The sequence below is a fragment of the Leptosomus discolor genome, chromosome 3 (genome assembly GCF_034619465.1).
Source record: "Leptosomus discolor isolate bLepDis1 chromosome 3, bLepDis1.hap2, whole genome shotgun sequence".
Taxonomy (NCBI): domain Eukaryota; kingdom Metazoa; phylum Chordata; class Aves; order Leptosomiformes; family Leptosomidae; genus Leptosomus; species Leptosomus discolor.
The window spans coordinates 19,956,834-19,975,429 of record NC_141393.1 but is presented as its reverse complement, the minus strand read 5'-3'; the positions used below and the strand labels follow the sequence as shown (position 1 = coordinate 19,975,429).

Sequence of the window (18,596 nt, the reverse complement as noted above, 5' to 3'; positions counted from 1 at the left end):
CCTAAGAGCTTTTCCTGCAGAAGACCTTCAGCAGGGGTAGATAATAAAACATTTAATCTCATAGTACTGAAGAGCATAGCCATGGATTGTTTCAGGAAGAAGCACTACCTGCAACTCTGCAGAAAAGTACTGATCGAATTACACGAACAAGATGACATTTCATTAACGTTTTCCTAAGTATAGCTTGCCGATTTTACTGCGTGCGGAGATAAGACACGTTATTAGTTAATTGCAGTCTCAAGCTTGTAATAACTTAATGAGAACCAAGCGCTAAGACAGTTTATTTTGGTAGACAGAGCAAGCTTTGATGTAGCCCGTGCTCTTACTTTGATTAATTTTACACCTGTTTTCCTCCCACTCCCTTCTTGACGTCGTCACGCAGTTATCTCATTAGCGAGGCCCCTCTTCAGACACAGTAATTAACACCGAGCTGAATGAACGATTATGCCAGCACCGCACCTGCCCTACACTAGCACTAGGGTCCAATAAAGCCCTATAACATTAACTCAGGTCACCGAGGCGTGACTGCTTTGCCGCTTGAGCAGCTTTCAGAGAGCCGCCGGCGCTGCTCGGCGCCCCTCACCGCTGCGGACGGGCAGCCTCCCCTCGGGCCGCGGCCGCGCCACAGGGCCCCGGGCGGAAAGAGCCCGGGCGGCCGCGGCGGGATACGCGCGGCCGCACAACCCATGCGCCGCCAGCGGCACCGGCGGGCAAGGGCGGAGCTGGCGTCGATTGGCTAAAATCAGGCGCGCGCCATTGGCTCGGGAGGAGGGGCTGCGCGGGGCGAAGGCGGGCCTCGGCCTGCTCCTCTTCATTTGGGGCTCGGGGCGCGCTGCCCGGCCGTCGGGCCTAGCGGTAAGCCGCTGGCCTCCCGAGGCGGGAAGGGGCGGGCGCTGGTGGCTGGGGTGGGCGGCTGAGCGCGACGCGACGCGGCTCGGCTCGGCTCGTGAGGTCCCGGCGGGAGCGGCCTTTGGGGCCATTGGCGCCGCGGCCCGCGCGCTGGTTCGCGCCCCCTCAGCCGGTGGCGGCTATAGGCAGGCGGGCGGGGCGGCGGGTGCCAGGTGCCGCGGGCTGCCACTGGCCCCGCCCCGCCGCGGTGCCGCCGCCAGTCCCGCCTTCCTCGCGGGGGGGTGTCGGGGCCGGTGGGAGCGGGCGTCCCGTCCGTGCGGCTCTCGGCGGGCGGGGCGGTGGCGGCCGGGCTTCCTGCTGCCCCCGGCTTGGGGGAGAGGCGCGGCTGAGGGCCTGGCCGGCGGCGGGGGCAGGCTGCGGTTCACGGCTGTGGTCCCGCCGAGGCAGTCGGGGAGAGTGGCCCTGTCTCGGCTCCGTGAGCGTGTGTCCCCCCGGCAGGGCGCGATGGACCCCTAAGCGTTAGGGCCGGTATGAGAAAAACCCGCGCGATGCGAATGACTCTTTCCATGCTCGCCCCCTCCCTAGTCCGCTCGCCGCGTGCAGGTTTCCGCGTTGGCCGCTGCCCACTGGGGCGCTCCCGTTGCACGTGGTTCTTTGTTTCAGAAACAAATAAGCCTTGCACGCTGTGAAATCTTCCCCGAGTCGGAAATTGCACGGAGAGTCTGCCAAATACAAAAAGCAAAGTTCCCTGGTAATAAGCAAATGGAAACTAGAAAGGGAAGCAGACTTGAGTACAGCAAAAAACATACAATGTTTGGTGTTTTGTTTTTCATCCCTAGGAACATGCTTCAGGAAGGTGCACATGGGAGATGGACAGTATCTAGCAGTGATGAAAGTACTGAGGAAAATTCTGACGGTGAAAAACCATCTACATCGTCACTCTTGGATGCTGCACGTGGCAGAACAAGTGGGCCACAGTATCCATGTTCTGAAGCTAGGAAAGCTGCTCACAAGAGAAAAGCTTCTCCCCTGAAGCTCAGTGATAGAAGTTCTACAGAAATACCCCCAGCCGGCAAACAGAGAACTAGCCAAGAAGGCTCAGGCTGGTGTCTTTCTAGTAGCGATGAGGAGCCTGAAGATCAGGAAAAGCATGCCCACAAGGAAACACTGAAAGAAGAAAAATGTGATGCACCCGAAGAACGTCCTCTGAATCTTTGCGAAGATGATGAACTCTCAGAGAATCAGAAAGCAGAGGAGTATGATGAAACACCTAGTGAAGGCCAAGATACCTGGGATTTGTTGAATGGAGGGAACCCTTTCAGGTTTTTTCTCACTAAAGTCAGAGGAATTGAACAGAGCTATAATTCTGGAGCCCTGCACATAAAAGGTGAACAAGTGGCTTATACAGATGTAGGCTTTTGGGAGACCTGTTTGCAAAAGGATGCTTGTTTATAGTTTGTGGGTCTTTTTAAATGCATATATTCCTTGATGTAGCTGAGTCTCTTCATCTTGTAAATGTGCAAGTTGCAGGAATTAGTTCTTTTATCTTCACCTTCTCTTTTAGAAGTGTAGGGTATAAAGCGTTAACTTGCTGATACTGATTCTTTTGTAACTTTGGAGTTGTGCTGCACAGACCTAATATGCATTTAGCTATGGCAAATCATGTGGTGCTTCTTATTGGTGCTTTCCGTGTGAGTTAATCTGCGGAAAAATGCTTGCCTTCCTGGCTCCTAAAGGGATGCTTTTCTTGGGTGCCTCACCATCTTCCCTGAGGAGTAGTTTGCACTTGTCCTTGTGCTGCTGAGTGGTTTGGACCTAGTCATTCCCTACTGCTTGGTGCAGTACAAGATACTACTTCTGAACTTCTGTGGCTGGGATTGATGGGCCCATTTCAGCTCAATTAGAGGTAAGCGTAAGTCAGGATGGGAGTGAAGTCTTCAGTGTATGATCCTGGTGCTTCAGGAATGCTGTGTAGTTGTAGTTTGATGTAAGGGGGAACAGCTCTGTGCACCTGTAAACATCCTTCTGTTCAGAAATGAGATCTCATCTATCACAAGACAGAATTGGAAATAAGCATTAATAAGAGATTTATGCACAGAAATGTGATAAAATGAGGCAGAAAAATTTTGTAGTTTTTTGAAGGAGAAGAAATGACTGAAGATCTGTACACTTGGGTTGTAACTTCTGTCACTTGTGCTCCCTATGAGCATTGATTGTTGACGGCAGCCTGGTGTCAGAGACCCGAATTGCTTTACTGCTGCATGTCTTTCTCTGCTTTGTGAATTCATTGTGCCTTTAGGCCTGTCCTTTCTTGGGAGTGGTTGTCCTGCTAGGTGATTAGTTGAGCTGGTGGAGGGACTGAGTTTTTAGGGTTTTAACCTGCAAAGCTGGGTTTCTGTAGAGATAGGACAGAAAATACTTTCTCTGTCCTAGAAGGTATTTGTGGGATATGTTCTCAAGTGCTTCTATTATTGAGGTTATAAGTCTTCAGTTGGATTAGTTTTCCATGTTACCATGAATGAACGTATCCTGCAGTCAGTCTGCAACAGATAAGGTGTTAAGCGTTAACTATGCCCTTATAGCTTCTACCCTGCCACAATTCTTCCAGTTCTTCAAGCCCTCTCTATAGGGGAGAGGGTAGTTTGATGACTCTTTCTCCATATGATCTTGGTCTTTCTCCTGCTGAGTTTTTAAAACATGTTTTCTACTTTGAGAGGATTAATGCTTTTTGTAAACATAAGACCATAAGGGTTTCACAGGAGTGACTTAAAGATTCAGAACAGTAAATGTAATTCTGTATGTCCCTTACACCAGATGTGTGAACAACCTGGCACTTGTGTTGTGGTAGTTATCAAACTGTTCAAGATGTGAAATGTTTACTTGAACCTTTTTTTACTCAATTATGCTTTAATGTTTTTAATAGATATTTTGTCTCCTCTTTTTGGGACTCTCGTATCTTCTGCCCAGGTGAGTTTCCTGTTTGCCAAATCAGTTTCACTTGCTTATTTCACTGTATGAACCTTAAACTTGATAATCCACATTAGTGCCATGTAGCTGATGTTAGCAGGGAGCTTTGTTAAAATCCAGAGGGAACTCTAGATTTAGTTTTCAACTGCATAACAATTTATTGAAATATAAAAATCATCCCATGTGCTGCTTGACATTCTGGCGATTGTAAGACTGCTTCTGTCTGTTTTCAGGAATGTGCAACTGAAAAATGCGAATCTATGTGCATGTAAATTATTTTTTTGAAAGAAAAAAGCTTTGCGATCTAGGAATAGTATTTTTCTTACTGCATAGAAGCTTTTGCTGTCATTCATGGTATAAGCACATGGCAAAGAGAAGATGGTTCTTGAACAAAAGCTTTTACTTTAAGTGCATGTGATTCTTTTTTTCTGCATGTTAAATGTTATGAACACTAATAATGCTTTTGAATAGCTTAAATTCATTCCTGAATTGTTAAGACACATGAAAGAAAGCATGTGAAATTCAAAAATTCAACTGTCTTTAAAACATGCTGTGTATGGCGTAAGTGGCATTGACTGACGACTTTATGCAGGAAGCTTTTTTTGTTGTAGTTCATCGTTGTGACAAACTCTGCTCTTTTTAATGAGTCTGTTTTCTTTTTCTTGTCTACAAGTTTAACTACTGTATAGATGTGGGATGGCTTGTGAGACAGTATCCACAGGAATTCAGGTATGTTTATTTTAGGAAGATGAAATGGTAGTTTCCAAATCATTCTGTTCATGCAAGTTTCTGCTATGAGTGAATGATAAACACCTGCTTGTAGTTGCCAGTTATTGTTACCAGTTGCGTATGGGTAGCCTGTTGGTTTTCCTTGTACACTTACTCTGCTGTTGTAGTTCTCCGTTGATTTCTTGCCTCCTTTCAAGACTGTTAAATGGTCAGAATTCAGTATGGCTGGTTTCTGATTTATTAATTAACACTTAGCAGGGTCCAGTTGTGGGCCAGGATGATAATGCAGCAGACTGACGATAAAGGCAGAACAAAAGCTTTTCGCCATACAGTTTACTGAGCCAAGAGCGTCGTAATGGGAGAAAGGAGGGGATGTGGGAAGGGCACAAGAAAACTATGCGAAAATCATCAGGGTGATACAGCATGTATATGATATGGTTGGAATTGCTGGATATTGGCATGAAAGCAATTCTTATGTTTGTTTGAAATTCCTTTACGATAACTGCATCCTGTTGCAGATGAAGTGAGCATATGACGTGCAGTTTCCTCTCCTTTTATTTGCATTTTATGGAAATGCAGTAGAACAGAGTATTGGGGAGTGAACATGAAACTATTGCCAGAACAGACCTAGCCCTCTCCTTTGCCCTCTCATTCTTCCTGTCTTCTCTGTAAGGTAACAATGATTAAATTGTTATAGATCCACACTATGTATATCAATACTTCTGAGAACTTCTATTTATCTGTTTTCAAGTATATGGACAAAAGTTTGTTACAAGATCTTATATTATTAGTTTCTATTTTGAAGTCTGATTTACTCCATACTCTTTTTTTTCCCATTAAAGTTTTCTAGTGCCTTTCTCTTAGGCTCTATTGCAGTTACTGCTTTTTTTTTTGTGTGTGAGTAAGGCATATAGATTTTAGTGCCATCTTCCTGCGGGGCTATCAGATCTAGGGGCCAGAAGTCAGAGTTACGTGAAGGAGAGGTTTAGACTAATTACTAATTCATTTCATATTTTAATAGTAATCTCCTCTTATTTAAGGAAGAAGCCACTGTTGATAGTTCATGGCGAAAAGAGAGAATCCAAAGCTGAACTGCTTGCACAAGCACGCCCTTATGAGAACATTAGCTTTTGTCAGGTAATTAAGTGATCTGTTGCACTCAAAATCTTGTTATGGATGGAGAGAGACGCAGCTTATATGGGAAGTCAAGAATTTATTGTTATGCTTTTATTATTGTTATACTTACCAGGACCATAGATCGGAACATAGTAACTATGTTCCTGGTCTTCTGTGACTGTGGTAGACTGTCACCCACAAAAGCTTTGCACAGAATGGCTGCCCACAGAAATGTCATGGGGCTTGCAGAAGAGCTGCACACCTTCCCTACTAACATATTACACTCAAATTCTTGTGATGGCACAAAAGGAATCGCTTTCTGTGTAAAGTGCAGAACTTAGTCCTAGTGTCACTGCAATCTTCAGTTGGAGCAAAGAATTATGATTCATCCAAGTGTGTTTTACATGTGAAAATGCTGTTACAAATAGTTTCCATAATACTGTTAAAATTGCCGTGAGTGTGCTTCCTGGCACATGTTGTTTTCTTTCCGATGTTATGCTTAGTCTTTTGCTGTCCCCGAGTCGTAAAGTTACTGCCTTCAGCCTGGGGGAGGCATGTGGTTACGGCAACTTGCCATTGTCTCAGGATTTTGCTGGGTGTAGTATAATATTTATTATGGAGATATCTTACTCTTTGTTAGGAGGAGGATGATCTTGGAATTTTCTTCCTTCTCAGGCAGTCTGGTAACCCTGAGCTTCCTAGAGATGGCTGTTTTGATGCCAAACATAGTGAGTTCTCAAGGCCAGGATTTCTGGGCTGGTGTGTGCTATGCTATCAGGTGTTTGCACTAAGTTGTGGAGTAGCAACAGTTTTAGATTAAGATTTCAAAGATGCTAACAATAATTCCATGTTTTTGCATATAATTATTCCTTTTCACACACAACAAGAATTTGAACGTAATATGGCCCATATGATAAATAATCCTTTGTCCCGTATGATAAACAATGATACGACGTGATTAGCAATGTAGTTAATAGGAAGTAGCAGTTGAAAATGGCATTTATAATGGTTTTCCTATTTGAGTGTACTGCTTCAGATTGTTCTGGTAGTCTACATGCATTCAGTTATGTTAGTAGCCCAAAATGAAATGTAAGTATTTTAATCTTCTCCTGTGTGCCTGTATTAACTAGGCACAATGCTGGAGCCCTCACGGGCTAAAAGTGTTTTCTTAACACCCGTAACTCCTGTTTCATTCTCTCCCTAGAAATTGTGCTGTAAATACTCTTTAATAAGAGGAAAGCACTGATAAAAAAGCATTTTTATCTGTGTCTTCTGTCCTTTTCTTTGCAATGTTGGCCATTAAGCTGCTTGTAACAGTCATTGCATGCTTCAGAATCACAGAGTGGTTGAGGTTGGAAGGAATCTCTATAGGTCATCTGGCCCAACTCCCCTACTCAAGCAGGGTCACTTAGAGCCAGTTGTCCAGGACAATGTCCTGATAGGTTTTGAGTATCTACAAGGATGGAGACTCCATAATCTTTTTGGGCAACCCGTGCCAGTGCTCAGTCACTCTCACAGCAAAAAAGTTTCCTGATGTTCAGAGGGAGCCTCCTGTGTTTTGATTTGTGTCCGTTACCTCTGGTCCTGTTTGAGCATGGCTCTCTCTTCCTTGTGCCTTCCCTTCAGATGTTTATACACGCTAATCATTCCCTCTGAGCCTTCTGTTCTCCAGGCTGAACAGTTCCAGCTCTGTCAGCCTTTCCTCACAGGAGGACAGCTCCAGTCCCTTCCTTAATCATCTTAGTGGCCCTTGGTTGGACTTTCTGCAGTATGTCCATGTCTCTCCTGTACTTGAGGATCCCAGAATTTGACCCAGTACTGCAGGTGTGGCCTCACCAATGCTGAATAGAGGGGAAGGATCACCTCCCTTGACCTGCTGGCAACACTTCTCCTAATGCAGCCCAGGACACTGTTAGTCATATTTGCTGCAAGGGCACATTGCTGGTTCTTGCTCGACTTAGTGTCCAGCAGGAACCTCAGGTCCTTTTCTGCAAAGCTGACTGTTTGTGAAAATACTGCTGCTAAGAAACCAGAAATTCTGCTGGAGCAGTTCCAGCAAAGAGTTTCATTGCCGTTTAAAATCTAACTTCTAGAAATTAGAGAGTATGTTTGAAGTTGAGGGAAAGAATAATGTATTTTTTGATCTGTCCGCTAGAGAGCAGTGAAATGAAAATGAAGAAGCACCTTTCCTCCTTCAACATTCTTGCATATAGGAATGCACAATAGGAATTTTTAATGATCAACTTTTTAATTTTGTAGGCTAAACTGGATATTGCATTTGGAACTCACCATACGTAAGTAACAGCTGTGAAGCAGAAAGCTTCACTTCTAAAGATGACCACAGAGTTGCTACATGCAGTAACCATGACTGGGCTACTAACTAGTGTCTAGTGTCTTAAAGTACTTACAGGATAGAAAAATAGATTACTGTTTATGAAAACATTATTCTGAAAGCCTAATGTATATTGATGAAATTTAAAAGTAGTATTTTTCATGTTTTATGTGTGTGTTTTTATCTGCAAGTTGCTTTAAAGCGATAAAACTGGATTTCATAGAAATTGCTGAGTCTTGAAGAAAAATTTCCTTAATTATTTTGTATTTATAGATTATAGGGTTGTTCTAGTTTAAGGAAACAAATCAGATATTAGGTACGTGTGAGATGTGCAAGTTAGACAACTGAAGTCAGAGAACTGCAGGGCCTGGCTCTTAACTCGTGCATTAATACCAAAACTGTAACGCAGACTTGATCAGTCATTGGCAGGTTGGACACAACACTGATGTACTGCTCAGTTTTTGCAGTTAACATGGAGGAACTGGAAATAATTACTGAATTTTGGGGTCTTTTCAAAGAAAAACTTTAATTTGATAGTATAGAAGTGCCACAAAGGGAATTTTGTAGATTGCAAGCTACAGATAAGAAAAGATTTAATCTTATGTCTCGTAGCAAAGACTTTTGGTCTGAGGGCACTGCAGTATTTTTAAGTCAATTAATCCTTTCATATAACTCATTTTATAAAACATGACATTATGTTAAAACATTGATCTGAAAAGCCCATTTAAGGCACATCTGTGTTTCCGGTAGAAAGCATACTGACCTCCTCATTGCCTGCTTGGAGAAGAATATGCAAATAAAGGAAGGAAATCAGCATTTTAAAAATGAGTCTTCCTTCTCTCTCAGGTTTAGTGAGGGCCATAGAAGGAATTGAGGTTGTTTTTCAAACTGATAATTTTTAAATAGCTTATTTTCACTTAAGCAGTAGCTCTTGTTCTCTGTATGCTCAACTTGTAAATTTTTTTTTTTCTTCCATCACACTTTGGGATAAACAAGTGATAGTGATGTTAAATGCTACAGTTCCTTAACCCTATATTTTAAAGAGTTGTTCTGGGTAGTGTATTTCTGAATGCATGTTCCACTGCAAAAGGAACACAACAAGTGGGTAGCAGACCAGTGAATCAGATATTGGGGGGTAGTGAAACAAGAGAAATTTAACAGATTTCACCCCATCAAATATAAAGACTTAAATTCACATCATTCCTATGGTACAATGTAAAACTTAAATTACCTGTCAGTGATTTTTTTTTTTGAGGTAGTGGTATTTTGATTAGTTACCACTTTTATGTACCTTAATCTTGCATTTCATTTTGCTGTAAAATACTTCATTTACCATCAGCTCAATTTGTGGTTAGATAAAGGCATGACACAGATGTGAGGAAAAAATAACTATTTTATAGTTACTATGGGCGTCCTGCATATTGCATAAACTGTGCAGGAAGCATAGGAAAACGTGTGCAGGTACTTGAATGTTAGTTTGCTGAACTCTTAACATTAAAAGCAGAAACTACTGAATAAATCATTGTCTAAATTTGAGCCTGATGTAATTTGCATTGCATTATCTCACTGTGGGACGGCAATGAAAATGAGTGTGCTTTTCCTTACAGCTTTCATTCTTGAGCATTGGTTTCTATGGAAACCATCTCACCCTCCAGGGTCACATGGATATGCTGTCTTTACACAACTATTAAAAACCTATATGTGAAAATTTGAGTGCTTATGTTACAAAACAAAGATGATTATTTTTTACTCAGTTACTAGTTTTAAAACTTCTTTGTGCTGTAGCTTGAGTTTAGATTTATAGTAGGTGAAGAGCTTTTTTTGCCATTCCAATGATTAGTTACCTACATACCTTCTTTTATTTTAAAAGTTGTCAGTTTAAGAGAAAAGAACTAGGTTTGAATAAATATAAGCAAGGACCTCTTAGTGTTTGTTAATTGTTTCTTTAACTATCTACAAAAGAATAAGTTTATCTGAAAAACATAGCAAATATAGGAAATGTTCTGCAAGTATTCATTTTTGCTTTGAGAAATCAGTTGCATGAGATGTTAAGTTATACTCTCGAATATATTATATTATGCTGCTGACAAAATATCTGGCGATTAGTCTAATGACTGCCGTGCAAGTTTGGCGTGCATGTGGGTTGAAGTCTAAGTGTTTGCGCTATGCAGACCAACTTTTTTTGAAAATAATTATCTTGGAGCACTTTAATGAAGTGTCAATTTATTTCATACTCTGTCTACTTGAAATAGATGAAGTGTATTATATTTTTTTTTTGAAGGAAAATGATGTTGTTGTTATATGAAGAAGGTCTTCGAGTTGTGATACATACATCCAATCTTATTGCTGAAGATTGGCACCAGAAAACTCAGGGGTAAGCAGCAGTCTCTAGCAGGTGGATGGTTACTTTAATATTTTCTGTAAGTATATGCTACTGCCGGAGGCAGGACACTGTCAGACAATCCAGTGTTACAAGTCATACACTCATAAGATAGAGCTATCCTGCAAAACAAACAAAAAAAAAAATCAAAGCTAGCATGGTGGTGACTGTCTAAGCCTGAATTCTACTTGCTTTCTACTGTAGACAAAATTATGTCCTGAGCGGGCTGTTACCTTAAACTCTGTCTGATTCATTTAAGATCTTTTATTATGCCATGTCTCTTTATGAAAAAACTATGTAGCTATAAAGTATTCTTTATACGAATCTGAAACAGCTATTTAAAAATGTTATATTACTGTGAGAATAATGTGAATGTGCAAATGTTCTGCTTCTAATGTGACTGTATCTGGTATGTAATCTGACAGATGCTGCGCACCATTGGTTCCTTAGTGCAGTAGATGACCGAGTATCCTTTCCTTGGAAGGAATTTTCTTCCTGGTTTTTTTTTTTGGGGTTTGTTGTTTGGCTTGGTTGGGTTTTTTTGGTAGAAGCTTTTACACTTAACTGCCAGCTTGGGAAATAGTTTTGTTTAGAGCACAGAAAAATAGGGCTAAGTGACATGTTAATATAAGGCCCCTCCACCTCTTGTTTTCTTGGCTGTTTTTATGGCAGCATTTTTTAGTTACATCTCCAGAGTAATTCAGGGTATAAGATTTCTTCATCAATGTAATTGAAAATGGCTTTTCAGAAGTTACTGTGACCTTGACATCCATTTTGCTGCCATTAGATATAGCCAGGTTTTGAGGCTTTTCACTTGTCTGAGGCAAGCTCTTGTAAGAGTTTGAGTGGCAAAAATATAACCACTCATTTTTTTGCTTTTAAATCTTTTACTTAAGGATGGCTTTAATATCCTTTGGCAGTTAGCTTTTCAGAAAGCCAAGAAGGCATGAAAATACCTATTTGTGATGCTTAACAAGTCAAAATTCAAGAACATTTTTCTTTTTAGCTTTTGCACACTGCAATAATACGCAGTATCACCAATATGATGGTTCACTGGCTTCTCTGTTTTATAGGCTTATGAATTGCAAAGGATAGTATCAACATGTTGTAAAGTTGATAATGCAGAAACTTTGGTTTCCATGGCTATAATAATGTGTGACTGGAAAGAAACGCTAGATGTTTTTCCTGTATAGTGCCCACCCTATTTTATTCTGATGGAAGTTCTGGAGAGGCAAGTTATCATTGTGGGCTACTCTTCAAACTATGCAGAACTCTCAGATGCTCTAACTGGTGTTTTTCTATATCATTACACAAACTGGTAGCTTGGCAGAATGTGTTGCAGTGTTCTGTTCCTACAGAAAGTCTTGATGAAAGGGCTACTGGCTGGTAAATCTGAGCCTGGCCTGTTTAACAATGGTGAAAGCTGTAAACATATGCATGGATAAATGTGTTGAGGTGGTTGTCTTCATTTGAAAGTCTTGGGTTTATGGTATTGAGTATGACTTGACTATTTTGTAACTGTGAAGTGAAGGCAAGTTGCTTTATAGTTAATATATCAATAAATCTGTCTAGTATTCATTTAGGACCTTCAGATGTGCTTTAATCACTTACTAAAAACCATGTGTTAATGTGTGGTGTCCTTGTTTTTGTGGCTTTGTTTTTAGCATATGGCTAAGCCCTTTATATCCAAGGCTACCTCAGGGAACAACTGGTTCTGCTGGTGAATCTGAAACTAATTTTAAATCTGACCTAATAAGTTACTTGATGGCTTACAATTCTCCTACGCTCAAGGAATGGATAGATCTGATTCAAGAACATGATTTATCAGAGACAAGGTATATGTTCTCTTGCATTTATAGTAACTTGCATGCTTTTTTTTTTCCTCTCCAAAAAATTAAGCATCTCTGTTAGGATCTATTAGACCATGGGTTTGTTTTGTAAGCTTACCTTGTTTCAGACTTAAGTGTTCAAACATGAGTCTAACTTCAGGCACTTCTTAAAATCTATCTTATGCAGATTATGTTGAGTTGACCAACTTCTGGTTTTATAAACATATATTTTAAAGGAATGAAAAAAAGTGCATCAGCAGTAACTTGACAGAAGGTAGCTATAAGTAATGGGGTCTCAGTTTCATTTAAGTCAGTCCAGGTTAAATATTTGCTTCAGTAAAATTACCAGTGGGGGAAAAAAATGCATTGTATTGGATTTGTCGTGTAAGAGGGATCATATAAGCAAAGGTTATTGTAATGGGGTTTTTATTAAGACTAAGCCTCTGTACTTATGAGGTAAAGTTCAATCCATATACATATGTGTAGAATTTTGCCTGTTATAGGTATGGATTGTGTCTGGTAAGCAGTCTTGAAACAGTCTCCTCTAATATCACGTTGCTGATATTACTTAAAATAATTCAGGATGCTTAGTTTATTTCTAATAGATACATCCTGCATTTCCTCTGAAATATGGTATTTACTTCAGGAAGTTGAAATCTCCTTTGCTGCTTAATAGCAGTTTTATAAGCTGGCAAAAACTTGTTGAAACTGTTGAAAGAAAAGCTGAAAAAGGTCATAAACTGTGGTGGAAAGAGACTGAAACCTTGTCTAGTTTAATAGATAAAATAATGTGGTTTTTTCTTTACATGAAGTCTTACGAGATTGAAGGGGAGTTTTTTTTTAAAAAAAAAAAGTACGTACCTTATAGTAGGGTGAGTTAACAGCCTGAGCTGCTGTTTGTATTCACTTGGTCACCTGCATGAGCTTGGACAGGTTGGTTGAGCCCTAGCTGATGTGAGTTTATGCATGGGTTAGGGAGGAGTCACTTGTTAGGATAAGGATTGATTCCTTGCCAAATAAAATATGCAGGGGACATTCCGTCGTGGATTACACTAGGCATGAGATGTAGTAAGGAATAGCTTCTTAAAGCATCTCTTTGTTGTGACTTGGGGCAGGCTGCTTCTCTGTTTTCAGAGGGCAAAGTCAAACTGGTTACTAAACCATTGTTAGCAAGACAGTTGAAAAAGCCGTAGTTTCCATCTGAACCATTAAGTGCCCAAATGAAATGTCATACCCACATCTGCTGATTTGGATGTGGCAATAGATTGGCTTTACTCCAAGTTCCATGCCTAGTTCTGTGCCAAACGAGCTATTTGCATTTATTGCTGACATCATCCCTCTTCTGTGGTTTTGTACACAGAAATAGACGCAGTTCTTGTCTATCCTATAGAACAGCCTGGTGGTCAATGACAGCCATAAAGCATGCTAGTAATAATCCATACAGCTGAAAATCCACTTTCCTTTACATCATGTCTTAAGTGTGAAAGATTAAATATTTCTGGTTGCACTTTTATATTCAACCTTGCTGATAGGTTTTACTTGAATACGTTGATACTTCACAGCCCAAAATGCTCCAGAGCTGCAAATAACTTGGTGTTGTTTTGTGTTGGTTTTTTTTCTGTAGAGTGTATCTGCTTGGTTCTACCCCTGGACGATATCAAGGTAGTGATAAAGAAAAGTGGGGTCATCTTAGGCTCAGAAAGGTACTAAAACTTTTATTAATATTCTTTTAACTGTAAATATAATTTTGGAGAGCATTCTGTAGTTTCTTTCAGTTTTTCCAGCAATGATTAGCGATCTTTTAATACGTTGTTGCAGCTTAAGTCAGCAGTAACGTAAGCTTGCAATGTGTGACAGTGTGGACTTTGAACGTAGTATTTCTGAGCGTTATTACCACGGTCAGCTTGTGGTCCAAGTTGTCATGTGCTTACAGATATCTGAGGAGTCACCATCACCCAAATGACTTCCTAGCTGCTGTTGGTATTTCTAACAGGTGTGGCACTATCAAAATCCAGTCTTCTGTGACTGGGAACCAAATACAACCGTTTTCAAAGGCACTCAGTGAGGAAAGGTGTTGATACAGACTTGCCTGCATGTAGGGAGCAGGCTTATTTTATTTACTTCAATGTTAAGGGCAGTTTCTTTTCCCCTAATGACCTGGGAAAGCCCATCAAATTAAAAACCAGTTTGCACATAGCTGATGTTAGCAATTCAGTCAGGTTTTTAGTTTTTGTTCCACTACAATTTGAGGATCTTGATTTTTTTTTTTGACTAGTTTTTTAATCAACTGAATAATTACGAACAGGCACCTTCTTTTTCCATGTTTATTTAGAATCAGGTAAGTGATTTCATGTCATCTGTTAAATGCCTCTCATAATTGGGGAATTTTTAACCTGCACCTCCTGCTGAAGTGACATTATTTCGAATTCCATTGTGAATTTTATGTGGAATTACAATGCTGTCCATGGCAAACTTCAGTGACATACAAAATGTCTGTTTATCACACTGCTTTTCAACTCAGGTTTATTCTTTTAGACTTCCTCTTGATCATGAAGAGCTTGCCCTTTCTGATACATGTTGTCTGCATGTTTTTTTGCCTAGTAAGACACTGAATAAAAACAATAAAACAGAAAAGGCTTGTAAAGGATAAAGGTGGTATTGTGGCAAATATTTGTGATTAAAAAGAATATTTTTTTTAGTGACAATGCAGATAGACCTGGTGACACTACACTGATGACTGAAGCTATTTAGTTATGTGCTTTCTTTAGAGGGCAGGGGGAAAGGTAGCCACTACATACAATTTAATGTGCCTATATCCATGTGTTCTTAATGTGTCTTTAAATTCCATTCACAGCTAAAGAACTCCTTTAAAAGGATTATTTCATTTTTCTCTTCAATTGTTCTTTTTTCCACTCTTATTGTAGGCTTCTATTGTAGCTGGGGCTTTAGGATATGAGAGGAATTTTATGGCCAATAACCACTAGATATAAAAAGATTTAGTTAATTTGTTGTGACTTCTGGAGCTAATGTTTCCTGTTTTTAGGAAGAGCTGCTAGCATTCTTTTTACCCATTATTTAATGGTTGGCTTTGGTGCTTTTGGATAAAACTTGTGATGTTCAATCTTCTCTTGAAGGAACAGTGGGTTTATTTGGAGAGCCTGATGACTCTTTTTATTGCAAAGTTAGATAGTATAAATGTTTAATCTCTTTTGTTTTCAGTAGTGAATTCTAGATGATTTATTATATCAGAAGTGGTATCAAACCACTAATTAAGGTATTCTTTACCTGTTGAAGTCTAACAATGTTTTAATTTCCCTCACTAGCTTTTGAAAGAGCATGCTTCGTCAATCCCAGCACAGGAATTCTGGCCTGTTGTTGGACAGTTCTCAAGCATTGGTTCAATGGGAGCTGATGGGTCCAAATGGCTGTGCTCAGAGTTCCAGGAGAGCCTGGTGGCTGCAGGCAGCAGTGTGACAACTCTCGTTAAATGTGATGTTCCAGTTCATTTGGTATGTCTTTGAGATGCTAGTGACCTTATTTAACATTTATTCATTTGTTGTTGCATTTAGTCGCTGCTTTGCTTTTAACTTTTGGAAGACATTGATGTAGTTTTCATTCTGCCACTTAGTGACACTTGTGTATGGTATACTATAAAAATGTACTATAATTTCCATCTGTGTGGCACTAGAGTATGTATAATCTAATCCAAATTGTATTTCCATTCTATAGCTTGTCTTCCATTGAGTTTTCTAGATGCAGTTGTTTCAGCTACTGAGTTGTTACTGAACCCTGAGTGATTAATACCTAAACCAAATTATTTTCTAACCTGGTTATTTGATTATTAGAACAATTAAGGGGAGGAACAGAAACAAGTTTGTGGCAGGAGCTTGTTAAATCAAGGAGAAAGTATTGTCAAGCTGTGTCCTTACCATGTGCTGATTGCCCCTGCATACTCTTATTTGAGATCCAAGTCTAAAATACCATTAAGTTGTGTTAAGAGCTTACTTTCACCACTGTGGAAGTGATTGAAGCAAGATTGTTTGAGTGTTGCTACCTCATTTTGGTAAGCTCTGCAAAAGCAGTAAAAATATTAAAGCCTTTCTTTGTTACTGCAACATAACTAGTTTTAAACTGCAGTGTAACTTTATTCGTTCTGAAAAACGAAGTTTTTAAACTTACTTGAGGAAAAAAAAATTCTTTAAGGTGATTTTTCTTTGAAAATTGACAGCTTGTGTATTTAGAGCTTTGTTATTTAAGTTACTTTTTTTTACCCCTTTGAAGGTTTATCCTACAGTGAACAATGTGAGGCAAAGTCTGGAAGGCTATCCCGGTAAGCAGATGAACCCCCATTTATTAGCTTTTTGTGGTCCTGCAAAATCAGTTCAGTTATTGAATGAACCTGAAGTTGTAGTCTTGCTGAGAACTTGATAGAATAGGTGGCAGTAGAATCCTTTTATTATTGTTACTGGAGCTCTGACTCCAGCTCTCCTGTTGTGATTGAATAGAAAATGCTTTATGGGCATTGGTATATAATGTTTAAGTCTGTATAGCTATGTTCTTATGTCACTGTATAGGAAAAACTAGCTCTTGCCCACTGTTCTAACTCCAGTCATACTTTCATTTTGGAAGAAAGTACAGTTTTGAGTGTGCAGAGTTCTCCACTCAGTACTTGAGTGTTTTCTTTGCAATGTCATCCTGAAAATCAGATACAAGGGAGAATAAGATGTTTCGCTACTCATTAGTCATTTTTTAAAAATACTGCAATGTGCAATTGTTCTGTTCAGTCTTCTCGTGTTTCTGTTCATGTAGTCAATATATTTGTGCAGGAAAGCATAGCCCCAGCCAACCTGAAAGAGGAAGAGGTACTGTAGTATTCTGATGCAGCAAAGCTGCTGTTTCTCAAAAGCAAGCACTTATGTAGGTTATGTTTGTGTGTGCTAAGGGAGCTGGCCGATGTCAACACGAGGCTGGTTTTGATTCGTTTTCAAAAGGTCAAGGCAGTTGGAAGAGACTCATGAGGACTCAAAGGAATTCTTTCCTGCCTTCAGGAAGGGTAAGAAGGAGAATCTGTGGAACTGTAGGCTTTCAGCCTCACCTTGGTCCCTAGGAAGGTGATGGAGCAAAGAATCCTGGAAACCATTTCCAAACATATGATGGACAAGGTGATCGGGAGTAGTCATCATGGATTTATAAAGAAGAAATTATGCTTAATTAACCTGATGTCCTTCTACAATGAGATGACTAGCTTGATGAATGACAGGGGTCCATTGGATGTTGTTTATCTTAACATTTTGATAAGGCTTTCGACACTGTCTCCTGTAACATTGCAGACAACCTGATGAAGTACAGGCTGGATGAGTGGATAGTGAGGCAGATTGGAAACTGTCTGAACTGCCAGGCCTCAATGGTTGTGATCAATGGCGTGAACGCTAGCTGGAGGTCAGCCACTAGTGGTGGCAAGCATTGATACTGGGATTGTGCGTTTAATATCTCCATTACTGACCTGGATGGTGGGGCAGAGTACGCCGCAGAGAGTTTGAGAATGGTATAAACTCAGGAGGAGTGGTTGATGTGTCAGAGGATTGCACTGCCATTCAGAGGGACTGTACAGGCTGAAGAAATGGGCTGATGGGAACCTTACACAGTTCAACAGAGGGCAATGCAAAGTACTGCGCTGGGGCAGGAATAACCCCAGTACACAAGTACACACTGGGGACTGACCAGGGGAAAGCAGCTTTGCAGAAAGACCTAGGAGTGATGGTGGTTGCTAAGCTGAAGATGAGCCAGCAATGCACCCTTGTGGCAAGAAGGCCAACAGCATCCTCGGCTGCGTTAGGAAGTGCGTTGCCAGGATGTGATCCATCCCCTCTATTTAGCACTGATGAGACCACATTTGGAGTGCTGTGTCCAGTTGTTGGCTTCCTAGTACAAGACAGATGTGGACATTGGAACAGAGTCCAGCAAAAGGCCACAAAGATGAACAATGGATTGAAGCATCTGTCATCCAAGAAGAAGCTGAGAGTGCTGGATAATTCTTCAGCCTGGAGAAGAGAACTTTCCTGGGAGTTGTTAATCAATGAGTATAAATACCTCATAGGAGGATGCAAATTAGTGCCAGGTTCTTCACATGGTAACCAATGAAAGAATAAGAGGCAATGGACATGATTTGAGATACAGGAGATTCCAGTGTACCCTTAGAGCAAAAATGTTTTCTGATGTTTAAATGGAACAGGCTGCCCAGAGAGGTTGTGGAGACTCCGTTCCTGGAGATACGCAAAACCTGACAGCACACTGTACTGAGCAATGTGCTCTATTTGACCCTGCTTTGAGCAGGGAGTTATTCTAGATGATCTCCAGAGGGTGTTTCCAACTTCAATGATTCAGTGATCCTTTG

The 18,596-nt window shown here is 40.5% G+C and overlaps 1 protein-coding gene across 1 annotated transcript in view; it reads left to right on the top strand.

The window, feature by feature from the left end:
- The first annotated feature begins 1,692 nt into the window (after positions 1-1,692).
- TDP1 (tyrosyl-DNA phosphodiesterase 1) overlaps positions 1,693-18,596 on the top strand; it is a 48,234-nt gene continuing 31,330 nt past the window's right edge. Inside the window, exons 1-10 of the mRNA XM_086462697.1 lie at positions 1,693-2,236; positions 3,773-3,816; positions 4,490-4,545; positions 5,586-5,682; positions 7,921-7,955; positions 10,275-10,367; positions 12,038-12,208; positions 13,827-13,905; positions 15,526-15,711; positions 16,484-16,532. Of these exons, the coding sequence (XP_086318823.1) occupies positions 1,693-2,236; positions 3,773-3,816; positions 4,490-4,545; positions 5,586-5,682; positions 7,921-7,955; positions 10,275-10,367; positions 12,038-12,208; positions 13,827-13,905; positions 15,526-15,711; positions 16,484-16,532 (1,354 nt within the window). The remainder of the gene's footprint in view (positions 2,237-3,772; positions 3,817-4,489; positions 4,546-5,585; positions 5,683-7,920; positions 7,956-10,274; positions 10,368-12,037; positions 12,209-13,826; positions 13,906-15,525; positions 15,712-16,483; positions 16,533-18,596) is intronic.